This window comes from Halichoerus grypus, chromosome 7 (genome assembly GCF_964656455.1).
Source record: "Halichoerus grypus chromosome 7, mHalGry1.hap1.1, whole genome shotgun sequence".
Taxonomy (NCBI): Eukaryota; Metazoa; Chordata; class Mammalia; order Carnivora; family Phocidae; genus Halichoerus; species Halichoerus grypus.
Genome location: NC_135718.1, coordinates 85,994,103 through 86,008,782, shown reverse-complemented (window position 1 = coordinate 86,008,782; position 14,680 = coordinate 85,994,103). Strand labels below are relative to the sequence as shown.

The 14,680-nt window shown below is 47.0% G+C and overlaps 1 protein-coding gene across 7 annotated transcripts in view; it reads left to right on the top strand.

The window, feature by feature from the left end:
- The window catches only part of NVL (nuclear VCP like), a 93,953-nt gene that overhangs the window by 39,264 nt on the left and 40,009 nt on the right, over positions 1-14,680 (top strand). For 6 of the 7 annotated variants that reach the window (XM_036118878.2, XM_036118887.2, XM_078077824.1 and 3 more), the window contains 2 exons: positions 6,029-6,148; positions 7,805-7,904. In XM_036118878.2, the coding sequence (XP_035974771.1) occupies positions 6,029-6,148; positions 7,805-7,904 (220 nt within the window). Of the gene's footprint in view, positions 1-6,028; positions 6,149-7,804; positions 7,905-8,187; positions 9,007-14,680 lie in introns of those variants that run through there. The other variant, XM_078077826.1, reaches the window with a different exon arrangement.

The window sequence follows — 14,680 nt, the reverse complement described above, 5'->3', positions numbered from 1 at the left end:
GCCTCCGTGTTCCCACCTGCGAAATGGAAATAACATTTGAAGTGTGTGCTCTGTGCTGAGTGTCCGTCACACGCTGTACACACGTGGTCGGCCCTTGAGCGGCCTGGGTTTGAGCTGCACAGGCTCACTTACATGCAGAGACTTTTCAGTAAATACGGTCCTAGCAGTGTATTTTCCTTACGATTTCCTTAATCATATTTTCTTCTCTCCTGCTAATAACTTTCTTGTAAGAATTCAGTGTGTGATACACAGGACATACAAAGTAGGTGTCAGTTGACTGTTTATGTTGTCGGTAAGGCTTCTGAAGGTCAACAGCAGGCTCTTAGTGGTTAGGTTTTGGGGGAGTCAGATGTTACACGTAGATTTTCAATGGTGGTGGGGAGGGGGGTCTGCGCCCCTAACCCCGTCTGTTGTTCAAGGGTCACCTGCATTCTTCTTCAACAACCCTGTGAGACACGAATTATTGTTTCCTCTGAATCCTGATTTCCAAACAAGGAAACTGAAGTCTGCAGGCGGCACGCATCTTGGCCAAAGTCCAAGGGCTGGGGGAGGAGAGCTGAGGTTTGAGTCTCAGTTACGTGACTCCTTCTCTGCTTGCCTTGCCCTCGTGTCCTGTGGCGAAAACAATTCGAGTTGTTTTTTTCTTTAAAGCAGGCTCCACACCCAGCACGGAGCCCAACACAGGGCTTGAACTCATGACCCCGAGTTCATGACCTGAGCCAAGATCAGGAGTTGGACGCTCAATCGACTGAGCCACCAAGGTGCCCCCCCAAATGACTTAAGTTTTAATAAATAAAAGTACTTCGGGGGAAAAATACTACCATCTTATGTAGTAACTTCTTTCTGTAATTAGGAGTTTATATAGTGTCTCAAATTTAAGAGATTTTGAGTATCTTCTTATCTCTTCATCCCTGTGAGAAGTAAAAATGCCGTTCTGTCATGTGATTCAAACGAAGAAGTGAAAGTATTATCGTTGTTTTTTTTTTTTAAGATTTTATTTATTTATTTGACATAGAGAGACACAGTGAGAGAAGGAACACAAGCAGGGGGAGTGGGAGAGGGAGAAGCAGGCTTCCCGCCGAGCAGGGAGCCTGACTCGGGGCTCGATCCCAGGACCCCGGAATCATGACCTGAGCCGAAGGCAGACGCCCAACAACTGAGCCACCCAGGTGCTCCTTATCATTTGTTTTAAAAGGTCTTTTAGGGGTGCCCGGCTGGCTCAGTCAGTGGAGTGTGCAACTCCTGATCTCGGGGTTATGAGTTCGAGCCCCACTTGGGTATAGAGATTACTTAAAATCTTAAAAAAAAATTAAATAAAAGGCTTTTTAAATTTATCCCCCCCTACCAGTTTTTATGTGTTTCCTATTCTGTGTGATACTTTCTTCCTGAAGTAAGGATTCATATTTAGGCATTTCCTGTGGGCTTTTTTTTTCCTTAAGATTTTATTTATTTATTTGACAGAGAGAGACACAGCAAGAGAGGGAACACAAGCAGGGGGAGTGGGAGAGGGAGAAGCAGGCTTCCCGCCGAGCAGGGAGCCCGATGCGGGGCTCCATCCCAGGACCCTGGGATCATGAGCTGAGCCAAAGGCAGACACCCAACGACTTGAGCCCCCCAGGCGCCCCTCCTGTGGGCTTTCTATGTGTGTACTTCTTTTGTACTTCATTTCAGCACTCTGGCAGAGGAGGTGTTAGAAGTGATCCTTGGAGGGAGAGGATTGATCAGGGATGAGGCTGGAAAAGAAGGTCCCGCGGGACAGTGAAGGGCCGTCCTCCACGCGAGAGCTGGGGTGTCCTCTCCAGAATCGCGGAGACCCAGGAGGCCGTAAAGCAAGCGTGTAACGTTTTGTTAACTTTATTATGAAATATCCCAAGCACAGAAAAAGTTATGAAGAGTAATGGAATGAATCCTCTGTATCTGTCACCCAGCTTTAAAAAATACACAAAACCAAGATGTTCGACGCCCCTGCAGACCTTCCCTAACCATGACCCAGTTCTCTCTCCCGGAGAATTTACCATAATCCTGAATTTGCTGTTCATTGATTCCGTGTACTTTCTACATTTACTTTGTGTATTTATCCCTCAGCAACACACAGTATTGTTGTACACGTCTCATCATTGTTTAGGGGGCAATTGGAAATTTGAACACTGACTGGATATTTGATGTTAAGAAAATAACTTCTAAGGGAAGGGTGAACTCGGTGCGGGGATGCGGAGTGCACTTGTCCTAATGAGCACTGAGTAAGGCGGGGAGGTGTGCATCACCGTGTGTATTCCCGAAACTAATACTACACTGTGTGTTCACAGCACTGGAATTAAAACTGAAAAAACAAAAGGAAAACCAGTTTTAAGTGTGATGATGTCGTTGTCAGAAACCATTGTTTTTCGTTAGAGATAGGGAAATATTTACAAATAAAATACGATGTCTGGGCTCTCCTTCAAAATGACAAGAATGAAAAGCGGAGCATCTGTTAGGTGAAGGTTGGTCAGGAATTGAGCAGATGATGATTGAAGCTGGGTGATGGGCATGTTTGGGGTTCAGTATACTCTTATGCCTACTTTTGTTACGTGTTTGGAACGCTTTCATAAACAGTAAAGCAAAAACAAAAAAAACACACTTTATGTAAGTGGTACGTGTTCTTTTGTAACTTGATTTTATTGTTATTTTTGTTGAACATTATAATTATTTTAGAGTTCCCGGACCCAGTTCCGGGGGGGAAGGGATCACCCCCCCCAAAACATCGAGCAATCTCAGACACTGGCAGGGGGTCTAAGAACTCGACTCAGGTCAACTCCGTTCTGGCACAGTCGGCCAGGACACAGCATCGGACTCCACAGGCTAGGGGCTCAGTCCTACAGCGGGGTCCCCCATCCTCCACTGCAGATACCGGGCCCAGGCCCCAGGCTGTCACCAGATTGGAAGTTCCAACAGCCTCCTCCTTCTTTTGCTAATTTACTAGAGCAGCTCCAGAACTCAGGAAAACACTTGTGTTTATCGAAGGATATGATAAAGGATAAGAATCTACCTCCAAATGAAGAGGTACATGGGGCAAAGTCCCAAACAGGAGTCTTTGGAGCTTGGGGCCTGGCTCTGGGGTATGGGGTGGCAAACTGCTTACCTGGTATAGAAGGACTGAAAAACTGTCGTCTTGGTTTTTTGTGGAGGTGTGATTACATAGCCATAATCGGCTGAGTCACTGACCTTTGGCTGATTCAGTCTCCAGCACCGTCCTGTACCAGGAGGTGGGGGGTGAGGAGGACTGAAAATTCCATTCCTCTGACCACACGTCCTCCTGGCAGCAGCCCTGCCCTCGGGTGGGGTCCAAATTCACCTTGATGAGCAACACCTCCTTTTACTTTCGTGGCCCTGAGGGTTCTCAGAAACTGTGGGTGAAGGCCATATATATCTGAGTGACCTAATAAGTAATTCTTCTGAATCATTCTATCGCAGATTTTATTTTGGTTGGTATGTTTCCCTCGAGGTTGTTAGTCTTCTGTGTGGTATTCCACCGAATGGATATAACCACATTTTAAAAAAATGAGCTGCTTTCTTGATGGATGTTTAGGTCGAACTTTATATACACATATATACATACATTTGGAGCTATTTCCCAAGGGTGTGTACATGAAGACAATTGCTGTCTCTTCTACAGTGTGTGCACTTTTCCCCAAAAATAGTTTTGCCAGCTTTTTTCCCAAGGTGGTTGTTGCTGAGTTACACGTCCCCCGGCTGTGATTGGGGGTCCCCACGGCCTCACCAGCGCCGTGGTGTCAGATCTGAGAAGTGTGACTGGTCATCTCATGGTGGTCTCACCTGTTCTCTAGGGAGAGGTGTGGGAAGAGGTCTGCGGCAGAGTCCAGCATGACTGGGGCAGAGATGAGGTGGTCTGTTGAGGAAGATTGACCTCTCGGGGTTAGAAAATGCATTTGATTTGGGGAATTTCAGACTCAGGGGGTCTGGAGATGTCCAGCAGATGCACGGATGTGAGTCTGGAGCGCTGAGATTTGGGGTGGCACCTGAAACCCTGGGAACGGGCCGGGTCTACTAGGGGGTGCATTGAGTGGGGCCCCTGATGGGTCTGGGGCAAGGAAGGAAAAGTTGGCAAAGCAGGCTGGTCTCCCGAAGGGGGAGGACGCCCAGGACTTTCTAAGGCTGAAAACCTTGGGGGGGGGGTGCGGGGCGGGGCGGCTAACTTCTTCAACCTTGTCAGTGTAACCAGACCGAGTACCAGGAACTGAAAGTAGGACCTTGGGTTTGGCAACTACTAAAAGGTCGTTAGTGACTTTAGGGAGAGTATTTTCAGTAATTGTGTTTGCAAAAGCTAGATTATCAAGGTTCAAAACTGAATGGCAGGGGCGCCTGGGTGGCTCAGATGGTTAAGTGTCCGCTTTTGGCTCAGGTCATGATCTCAGGGTCCTGGAATCAAGTCCTGCATCGGGCTCCCTGCTCAGTGGGGAGTCTGCTTCTCCCTCTCCCTCTGCTCCTCCCTCTGCTCATGCTCTCTCTCTGTATCTCTGTGTCTCAAATGAATAAATAAAACTTAAATACAGAATTAGAAATGATAGGTATAGTCTTTTTTGAAATATTTCTTAAAGGCCAACATAGTGGGGTTTTCTTTTGTTTGTTTATTTTTAATCAGTGTTGCCTTTGTTAAGATTAACTGACCTTTTAATGGGTCCTTTTGAAACTTGAGGTTTACCTTTCTCTAAATTAAGTTTTCCTTTTCTTGGTCATTGTGGTTTACCAAGTCCACAGTCCTCGTGCCATGTTGACTGTTCCCGCCTGTCCCTGTGGGAGACTTTACCTCTGACAACTCACGGCTAGCTCTTCTTGTAAATGTCTGATGATGTTGGTTCAGCATTCCAGGTAGAACTTGTTCTGACTTAGATTCTTTAGGAACCCGAACCAGTCTACTGTATTTGTGCAGAGTGCACGGTGTGATGACGGAGATGAATGTGCGAGTGCCGCGTCCTTCCGAGGACTTCCCGCTATGACACGGCGAAGGTGCACAAGCTGCAGGTTACAGTAGCAGAGATGCCGTGAAGGAGAGGAGTCGGCAGACAGTTGGGAGAACTGGGGGCAGGCTGGGAAGCAGTGCAGACATGAGAAGCACAATGAGCAGAAGTACGGGAAACTTACACTTTCGTCACTGTCGTCCATGGTGCGCCTCATGCCTGTGTGACTTTACCATAAAACAGCACAGGAGATACTTGGAGTTTTCAGATTCTGTCTGATTCAGCTGTTGTATTATGAAAAAACCTGCTTTTTCTTAGTTAACCAGTTCGAAATTTTACAAGAACAATTTTTTGCGCTTTGCCAACAGTGAGAACATATTCTCACATGTGACTTTCTAATGTTATAGCTGCCTGTGAATTGCTGTATTTCTTGAGTGATCTTACTGTTGTATGTTTTGATTTTGGGTTTTTTTTTTTTTTTAAGTTTTTATTTATTTAAGTCATCTCTACACCCAACGCAGGGCTCAAACTCATGGCCCCGAACTCGAGAGTCGCATGCTTCTCTGATGGAGCCAGCCAGGCGCCCTTGATTTAGACTTTAACGTACAGTATGTCATACGGAGGAGCCTGTGGAGGCCTCGCTGGCTCGCCTGCCTCCTCTGATAGTGTATGACGGCAGCATGACCGTGTGGAAAACACGGCAGAGCGGCAGACAGCAGTTACAACACAGCTGAAGTCCCGAGAGTTACAGCTGGGTGTCTTACGTGATCAAGCTTAGGAGATCGGTTCTAAAACACAGTAGGATTATGGGATTATTTTTGACTTGGAGGAGACCTTATATTCATTTGGCAAACAAGGAAATGTATAAGCATCAATAATAGCTGATTTTATTACATTGAGCCATACGTTGGCTGTTTTTATGCATCAAAAATGGGTGCCTATCAGCAGTTGCATGTGGTTCAACCGAATGCTTTTTGGACTCTGATACCTACCTGTTGTTTAGAACTAGTTTTACCGAGATTTGACCGCAACCCCAGGGCTGACCCGTCTCTGTGTTGTTTCTGCTGTGTCAGTATGTCGGTGAGAGCGAGCGCGCAGTCCGCCAGGTGTTCCAGCGAGCCAGGAGCTCTGCACCCTGCGTCATCTTCTTTGACGAAGTGGACGCCCTGTGCCCTCGAAGGTCAGACCGGGAGGTAGGTGTAAGTGCCCTAATAAACCTTTTGTGAGTTCTGACAAAGTCGTTCCCCAAGAGCACTGCGATTCTTGCAGTGAAGAAACCTAGTAATTCGAAATGAGGCCCTGGGGGTGACAGTTGGTTTTTCTTGGCCTCTGCTTCCATTTCTGTCTACATGATTTTGGTTGCACTGGTCTGGGTCATGCCGGCGAGCAGTCGGGAACGGGAATGACGTGGCTTCGAAGAGCCCGCCTCGTGATCGTGACTCTCTTCTGACACATGGTTTCTGGAGACAGGAGAAAGTGTAATTTAAGATCCCTTCGAAATAGGGCCGGGCTTTAAGACTCCGCCGTGCTCCTTGTCTGCACCGGACACCCCTGCGTCACTGTGCTGAGTCACAGTTGGTAGGAATTCCGGTGCGGTGAGTGGCTGGAGTGCTGTTACCACAGGGACGCTTGTCTCCGAGTCCACAGCGGAACAAAGCCTCCCGTAAGGAACAGACGGCCTTTCTGAAACAGGTAGCAGAGACTCTCTGATAAGGACATTCATGGCGAGATGACTAAGGAGGTGATTTTATTTCTTTTGTGATTTTTCTTCACATAGTTGTTCTGCGCGTGCCCGGAAGGTTGTAAAACAGTTATTAAATGCCTCATTTTGCTCACAATCTCCAGAAGCCTTCCAGAGTCGCAAGAACAAAACTTAACTCATGTCCGTATGACCCATGTCATAGCAAGATTGTTTCCTCATCCAGGAGTCCTCACTAGCATCCCAGAAAATCCCTCCACAGTCTTGTCTCTCACGGTGACGTCGGTGGCCAGGGCAGAGGCCCTTCCCTGGTCGTCCTGGCCGCTGTGACATTCTAAATCCCATGTGTTGCTGTATTGTTTTGAGTCTGGATTATAATTATCTTCATCCTTTGATTTGTTGGTGTTGCGTCTCCCAGGAGTGGTGACGTGTGCCAGCTGCTTTCTGGAGAAATCCTCAGGTAAACTCATGACCACCTCTGCCCGTGGACTTTCTATTGAAGAAGGGTGGTCATGACAGACGCCCAGAGACCCACAGACGCACATACAGAGACACACAGACAGAGACAGATACATAGAGACACACACACAGACACCCCACTTCTCTTGTCTCCTCCATTGTGCATTTAGAACAGTTCTGTGTCCGAGTGAGTTACCCGTCTGTCCACCACCTCCCCCGTCCTTTCTCTTGGATGTTGCCCCAGGGTAGCTCTGCTTTGTACTGTGGGCTTCCAGGAAAAGAGGAAAAGCCTCCGTGCCCCAGCCCAAAGATCAGGAGCATCTCACATCCTAGGGGATCTCTCTGCGCTGAGTCTACACTTGACCCACGGGAAATCCACTGCGGCCAGCAGATCTTTGAATAACTCGGAGGCAGGAGACTCAGGTCAGCCAGGCCTGCCCGTGTCTAGCTGAGAGGCCTGGACAGGTGATCTCTCTGAGCCTCAGCTTCCTCCTTCTGGAAGACGGGACACCAGGACTCGGGGGAGTTCCTGATGAGAATGTGTTTTGCACAGCGCCTCTCAGAAAATGATCACCGTTACCTCTTGACCAGAGTTTTCATTCCAATTAGCAAATCGTCGTTTTGTATGGAAAAACGTGGTGTGTTTTTTCTTTTGTTGGGAACTGATGGAGCTGTCTTTATTGATTTTTAGACGGGGGCAAGTGTCCGGGTGGTGAATCAGCTACTTACCGAGATGGACGGTCTCGAAGCACGGCAGGAGGTGTTCATTATGGCAGCCACCAACCGGCCAGGTGAGGAGATCATTTATGTGAAAGCCATGGGATTTACATACATCCTAGTAATGGAAGATGACGTTTAGGAAATCGCTTTTGGGCTCATAAGTTGAAATAAAACCTTAGGAAGCTCCTGTGTAAGCTAGAGTAAAAAACAATAGTATTACCGCCCAGATTTCGTGAGATTTTTTTCTATGTTGGCGCTCAGAAGGTAGTCCAGTTGGCAGAAAGCTCAGAATGTACACCATACAAGTGACCATACAAGTATTATCAGAATTTATGTCCTATGGTTTCTCTCAAGCTCGTAGGAAACAAGATCCAGACTCTTCTCACTGTATCTGAAGGTCGAGGATGCATTTTCAAGGATTTATATCGGCATCATGTCCCTGTACCTGCATTTAACTAGTACTTCAAGTTGTGTGTAAGCTTCAGCGCCGCGAGGGTTGTAGAAAGGGCTCCACACTTCAGACGTGCTTCAGGTGCTCTCACTGTGGGTCCCGCATTCTCTTCCTGTTGTTTAACCCTCCGCCGTCCACAGGAGCCTCAGGCTGTCGCAGCAGCCCCTGCAACGACCCGGGTGTTAACTGCGTCGGCCGGCAGTCCAGCTGATGAAATTGTTCTTTCAGGTCTCAAAAGTTACTTTGGAAGGTGAAACCTTCCTGAATTATGTGCCACTTCATTTTCATATGAAAAATTCACAGATGTTACGGTTTAGACTTTGATGATAGTAAAGTACTGTCTTTGGAGTCGGATGGCACCGGGTTTGAGGCCTGACTGTGGCGCTTCATCTCTTGCCGTTCCGTTCCAACCCCAACCGGTCTGACTGCCGAGGAGTCGACTGTCGTTCAGCTCCGACACTGAACACACGGAGTTGGCGTCAGGTCCTGTGAGTCCAGGGGTACTCCCCACCCCCCGTCCGCGCGAGTGGTGTCTCCGGGATGCCACGCGTCTGACCAGCCAGCTTTGCAGCTGAACAATGGATGGATGGATTTCCTGTGTAGGAAAGCGCCATACACTTGGCCCTTAACCAGCACGGATTTCAGTGACGCGGGTCCACTTGTACACATTTTTCTCGCTGAACACAGTGTAGTCCTATAAATGCATTTTCTCTTCCTAGTGATTTCCTTAATATTCTCTCTACTTTATTATAAGAATAGGGCACAACATAGCACTCAAAATACGTGTTAATTGACTTGACATTCCCGGCACGGCTTCCAGTCAACAGTAGCTACTAGGTTTTTGGGGAATCGAAGGTTACATACAGACTTTTGAGGCGGGGGACGGTCGGCACCCCTAACCCTGCGTTGTTGGAGGGTCACTGTACTTAAAGTTGCAGGTTGTTGTAAAGGATGCATGTCGGGCCAGGCCAGGGGGCAGTGCAGGCCCTCGGTGCTCTCTCCCCTTGGAGCTGGGGCACACCCCTCTCCTGGCCCCACTGTGCTCATGAACCGTGACGCTCTTCTGAGCTTTGCTTCCCGAGAGAGTTTCTGTGGGGGTTTTATTATATAGTTGTGGTTGACTGAAGTCCATCTCCACCGCCGCCCCTTCTCTGCAGAGGTCTGGCTCCAAATTCCAGCCCTCTAATCCCAGGTTTGGTCTTTCTGGTACCTGGCCCATCCTGGAGTTATCTTGGGGCCAACCTTGAGTCCTCTCATTAGCGTAACAAAGACTCCATTCCCTCAGGAAATTCTGGGGGTTGAAGCTTTCTGACAGGAAGGAAGAGCAAATGTATTCATCACACGTCAGCCTCGGCACATCTTCCTTTATCCCGCTCACCGCTGTCTCTTCATCTGGGAGATGAGGAGAGTGATACCCACTTGGCAGGAGTGTCGTACAGGTCACGTGATGCTGGCAGCGCGTCTCCCAGGGGGTGTGGCAAGTAGCTGCTCGGTGACTTACATCATTGCCAAGAGCACTTTGGGTGACCGCGTGGGAGCAGTCATGAGGCCACGCACTCAGCCATCCTGGAAGAAACCTGGGACATCGCTCAGATTTGCACAGAATCACAGCCCTACCTTTTCTAAGTAGATACAGATTTCCAGAAGACACTCCGGTCTGTAATAAGCCATTCTGTCTTCGGCTCTCACTGTTTTCATGTTTGGTTACTGTAGACACTTTAGCTTAATCTCTGTAGCCTAGCGAATAAATAGCAGGGCCTTCAGCGTCCCTGGGTTTTACTCTAATCCTCTCCTTCCAAATGGCGCAGGAGCATATTCTTTCCTCTGGGTTGTGTTTCCTGATCTCTAGCACCTCTGAATTCTTAACAGTTCTCTGGATTCTTTGTTGTAAAACCGAGGACTGAGTAGAGTCAAGGACTGAGTCATCTGTGCTGAGTTGAGCCAGTGGTTAAGAATGACAGGAAGGCGGTGCTGTGTTTTGTCCCCTCCCGTGTCCCTCACATTGTCTTCCTCGCTCTGCCCCTCCCCCCATCCCTCTGTCCCGAGGGCAAATCCCACTGCCTTGCACCCTATAGAAATCCAGAAGTAGGTGTTCTAGCTCTTTCACTCCTATGCCTGCCTGGGGCAGTTCTGTTCTCTTGTGTGCTGACCTGTGACAATGTTTGATTGTTTATGACTTGCTTTCTCCCCAGCTTTCAGAAATCTCTTCTTGCCTGATGACTTTTGCCACATTACAAATTACTACAGTACTTACTGGCTTAAAATCACCATTTTTGCTTTGCGCACAATTTTGTGGGTCAGGGACTCAGGAAGGGCTTGTCTGGAGGTCCCCCTGTGATCCACACGTCCTCAGCTGACGTGGCCGGGCCCGAGGACCCCCTTCCCCGGCCACGCTGTGGCATCTTTGTCCCCCTCCTCCACTCATTGTCCTCTTTCTGGGCCTCCGTGTGGCTTCCCCTGGGGGTTCTGCATCCTCGTTCTCGCGTGACCAGTGGGTTCCAGGAGACAAGGGTGGAAGCCACCATGCATCCTCAAGGCACCGCTGGGGGCAGAGACAGGGAGGCTCCGCTCTAAGAGCAGGGGACGGGGGGAATGTGAAAAACTGGGTGACTTGAACTCTTCGAACGTACGTTTCTGCCCTTACATTCTCTGTTTCATCGAGCATCTTGTAGCTCCCCCACTCCGTCTGGTGTTGAAGATCCGTCACATCAGTGTCATGTTCTTTAATTTCTCAGCAGATTCACTGGGTCATCAACTACTTACTGGGTTTTTACTACACGCCGGGCCCTACTAAGCTTTGGGAATTAAGAGGCTAACAATTCAAAAGAATTGTATATATCCTGATTTGGGGCCAGGGCACCTGGAGTAAATGATAGACAGCCAGGGTCAGAGGGTAGAAAATGATGGGTAGTTGGAGAGGAATGCTAATTGAGATATGATGGTCCTGGAAGGGTTCTTCAGGAGTAGCCTGTGAGCACGGGAAGCAAGGGGGTGAGATCACCTGGCTCCGGGGGTCCCAGACAGACCAGGTTCGGCCGCTCACCACTCACACAACCAAAGGCAAAGGGGCAGGTGGTGGTCAAACAGGAAAGGAGTCTATTTCAGTGAGGCCAACACTGGGAAGACAGGGGGCTAGCATCTCAAAGACAGTCTCCAAAGTGCTGCAGATACCTCCAGGTTTGCATAAGACAGGTGTGGGACAAAGGTCGCTGGGTCCGTGCTGGTGGGCAGTGAAGGTCGGTCATTGTCTTGGGATCAGTCCTGGGTGGGGTCTTGCCGGCTCTGGGCAGTCCCTATTGCTTGAGGGGTTGGTTTCAGTTCCTACCAGATGTTCTGCCTGCTGGGTTTTTTTGCCTGAGTTAAGAGGTAAGCTGGAAAGAAGAGCTATTCTGTTAGAAAGTACAGACTGAGGTCAGAATGGAGGCGGTTGAACTCAAACGATATGAAGGATGGAGCCATGCAGAGTCTGGGAGGAGAGCGCTCCAGGTAGAGAGCGAGCAGTGTGAAGGCCCGTGTGAGGATGTTTGCCATGTTGCAGAACCAGCCGGAAAGCAGGGTGCCTGCAGTGAGACAAGCAGGCATGGGAGGGGAACGCAGGGCCTTGGAGGCCACGGAAGGTGCGCCTGTGTTCTGCTGAAATGGGAAGCCCTGGGGGGGTTTTGAGTGAGGAAGTGGTACCATCTCATTTTCGTTCGTATTTCTATTTTTATAAAATATGTGACTACTTTTAGTTTTTTTACCTTGTATTTGGAAACAATTATAAATTCACAGGAAATTATAAAAAGAGTGCACAGGCGTTCCATGTACCCGGTTTATCTTAATTGTTACATTTTATATAACTGTGGCACTGTGCACCATGTCAAAACCAGGAAACAGACGTTTGTATAACGTGTGTTTATTTTTGTGCAGTTTCACACACATGTAGATTCCTGTAATGACCACAGCAGTCAAGATGAGAACGATTCCATCAGCACCGAGACCTCCCACCCGCTGCCCTGAATAGAAACGCCTGCTCTGTCCTCCACCCATAACTCCAGGCAACCACTAACCTGCTCTCTTAACCTACACCACATCACTTCAAGAGTCTGTATGATCAAGGGATCATACAAAACGTGACCTTTTAGGCTGGCTGTGTATGCCTCGCATAATGCCCTTGAGATGGATTCAGATTCTTGCGTGGATCAGCAGTTTGCTCCTGTTTAGTGCTGGGTCGTAGGGGAGGGGCAGTTTGTTTGACCTTTCTCTTCGAGGGCAACTTTACGGTTGTTTCCACTCTTTGTTACACAAACCATGAACCTCTGTGTGAATAGGTTCTTGCCTGGACCTAGGGTTTGATTTCTCTGGAATAAACGTCTAGGAGCACAGTGGCTGGGTCATACGGGAAGTATATGGTCAGTTTTTTAAAGAGCTTGTCAACCCTTTTTCCAGAGTGGCTGTACCATGTGACATCTCTGTCAGTAATGGCGTGAGAGATCCAGCTTGTTTGCTTCCTTCCAGTATTTTGTGTTGTCACATCTTGTGATACCGCATCACGGTTGAACTTTGTATTTCTCTAATGGCTCATCAGCCATTAGAACATCTTTTCGTGGGTCAGGGACTCAGGAAACTTAGCATCCTGTATCTTCTTCATTGAAGTATCTCTTGTGTCCTTTGCCCATTTTCTAAAATTGGACTGCATTCTTTTTTTTTTTCTAAGGTTTTATTTTTAAGTAATCTATACTCACAATCCTGAGATCAAGAGTCACACGCTCCACTGACTGAGCCAGCCAGGTGCCCCTGGACTGCATTTTTTTTTTTTTAAGAGTTCTTTATATATTCTAGATATGAGTCCTTTGTCATTTATGTGATTCGCAATATTTTATCTCATTCTGCAGCTTATTTTTTCATCCTCTTAACAACAAAGAGACTCCACGTATTTTTTTAAGTTTTTATTTATTTAAGTAATCTCTACACCCCATGGGGGCTTGAATTTACGACCCCAAGATCAAGAATTGCACGCTCAGAAGACTGAGCCAGTCAGGCGACCCTTCAATGTATTAATATTTCCCTTTATATATTCTGCTTTGGGGAGCATTTCTAAGAACTGTTTTTTAGTTTTATGTACCCCAAATTTTCTCCAGTATTTTCTTCTAAAAGTTTTATGGTTTTATGTTTTTATGCTTAAAGTCTGTAATCTGTTTTTAGTTAACTTTTATTTAGGTATAGAACTTACGTCTAAGTTTATTTTCCCTCTTTGAATCCAATTCCTCCATCATTTTTGAAGACTATCCTTCATTCAGTCACTTTTGCACCTTTGTCAAAAATCAGTTGGCATATACCAGCAATGGACAATTAGAATTTGAAATTAAAAACACAATACCGTTGCTGTGCCTGGGTGGCTCAGTCAGGTAAGCGTCTGACTCTTGGTTTCAGCTCAAGTCATGATCTCAGGTTCATGGGGCTCCATGCTCAGTGGGGCATCTGCTTCTCTCTTTCTCCCTCTGCCTCTCCCCCTGCTCATGTTCTTTATCTCCCTCTCTCTCAAATAAAAATAATAAATCTTAAAAAAATGATCTATATGAGGAAAAGGACAAAACTCTAATGAGAGAAGTCAAAGAAGATACAAGTAAACGGAGAGAAAGCTCATGTTCGTAGATAGGAAAACTGAATACTGTCAAGATTGTCAGTCTTCCCAACTTGATTTATAGATTCAATGCAGTCCTAATCACAATCATAGCAGGTTATTTTATGGATATTGACAAACATTCTAGAGTTTGTATGGAGAGGCAAAGGCCCAGGATGGCTAACGCAATATTGAAGGAGAAGAAAAGAGTTGAAGGACTGACACTACCCAACTTCAAGACTTAGTGTAAAGCTACAGTAATCCAGACAGTGTGGTATTGGTGAAGAATAAAAGAAATAAATCAGTGGAACAGAGCAGAAGCCTGAAGTAGACCCACACAAATATAGTCAGCTGGTTTTTTATAAATGAGCAAAGGCAATTGAATGGAGAAAGGATAATCTTTTCAAGAAATGGCGCTGGAAGAACTGGATCCTCACATGCCAAAAATGACTCTAGACATAGATCTTACCCTTTTACAAAAATTATCTCAAAATGGATCATAGACCCAAATGTACAGTACAAAACAATAAAACTCCTAGAAGAGAGCAGGAGAAAATCCAGGTGACCTTGTGTTTGGTGATGACTTTTAGATACAACACCCAAAGCACAATCCATGAAGGAAAGAAATTGGTACGTTGAACTTCATTACAATGAGAAACTTTTTCTATGAAAGACATGGTTAAGAGAATAAAAAAACAAGGCAGAAACTGGAAGAAAATATTTGCAGAACACAGACCTGATAAAGGACTGTGCAATGGACTGAATGTTGTGTCCCCCACCCCAATTTTATCATG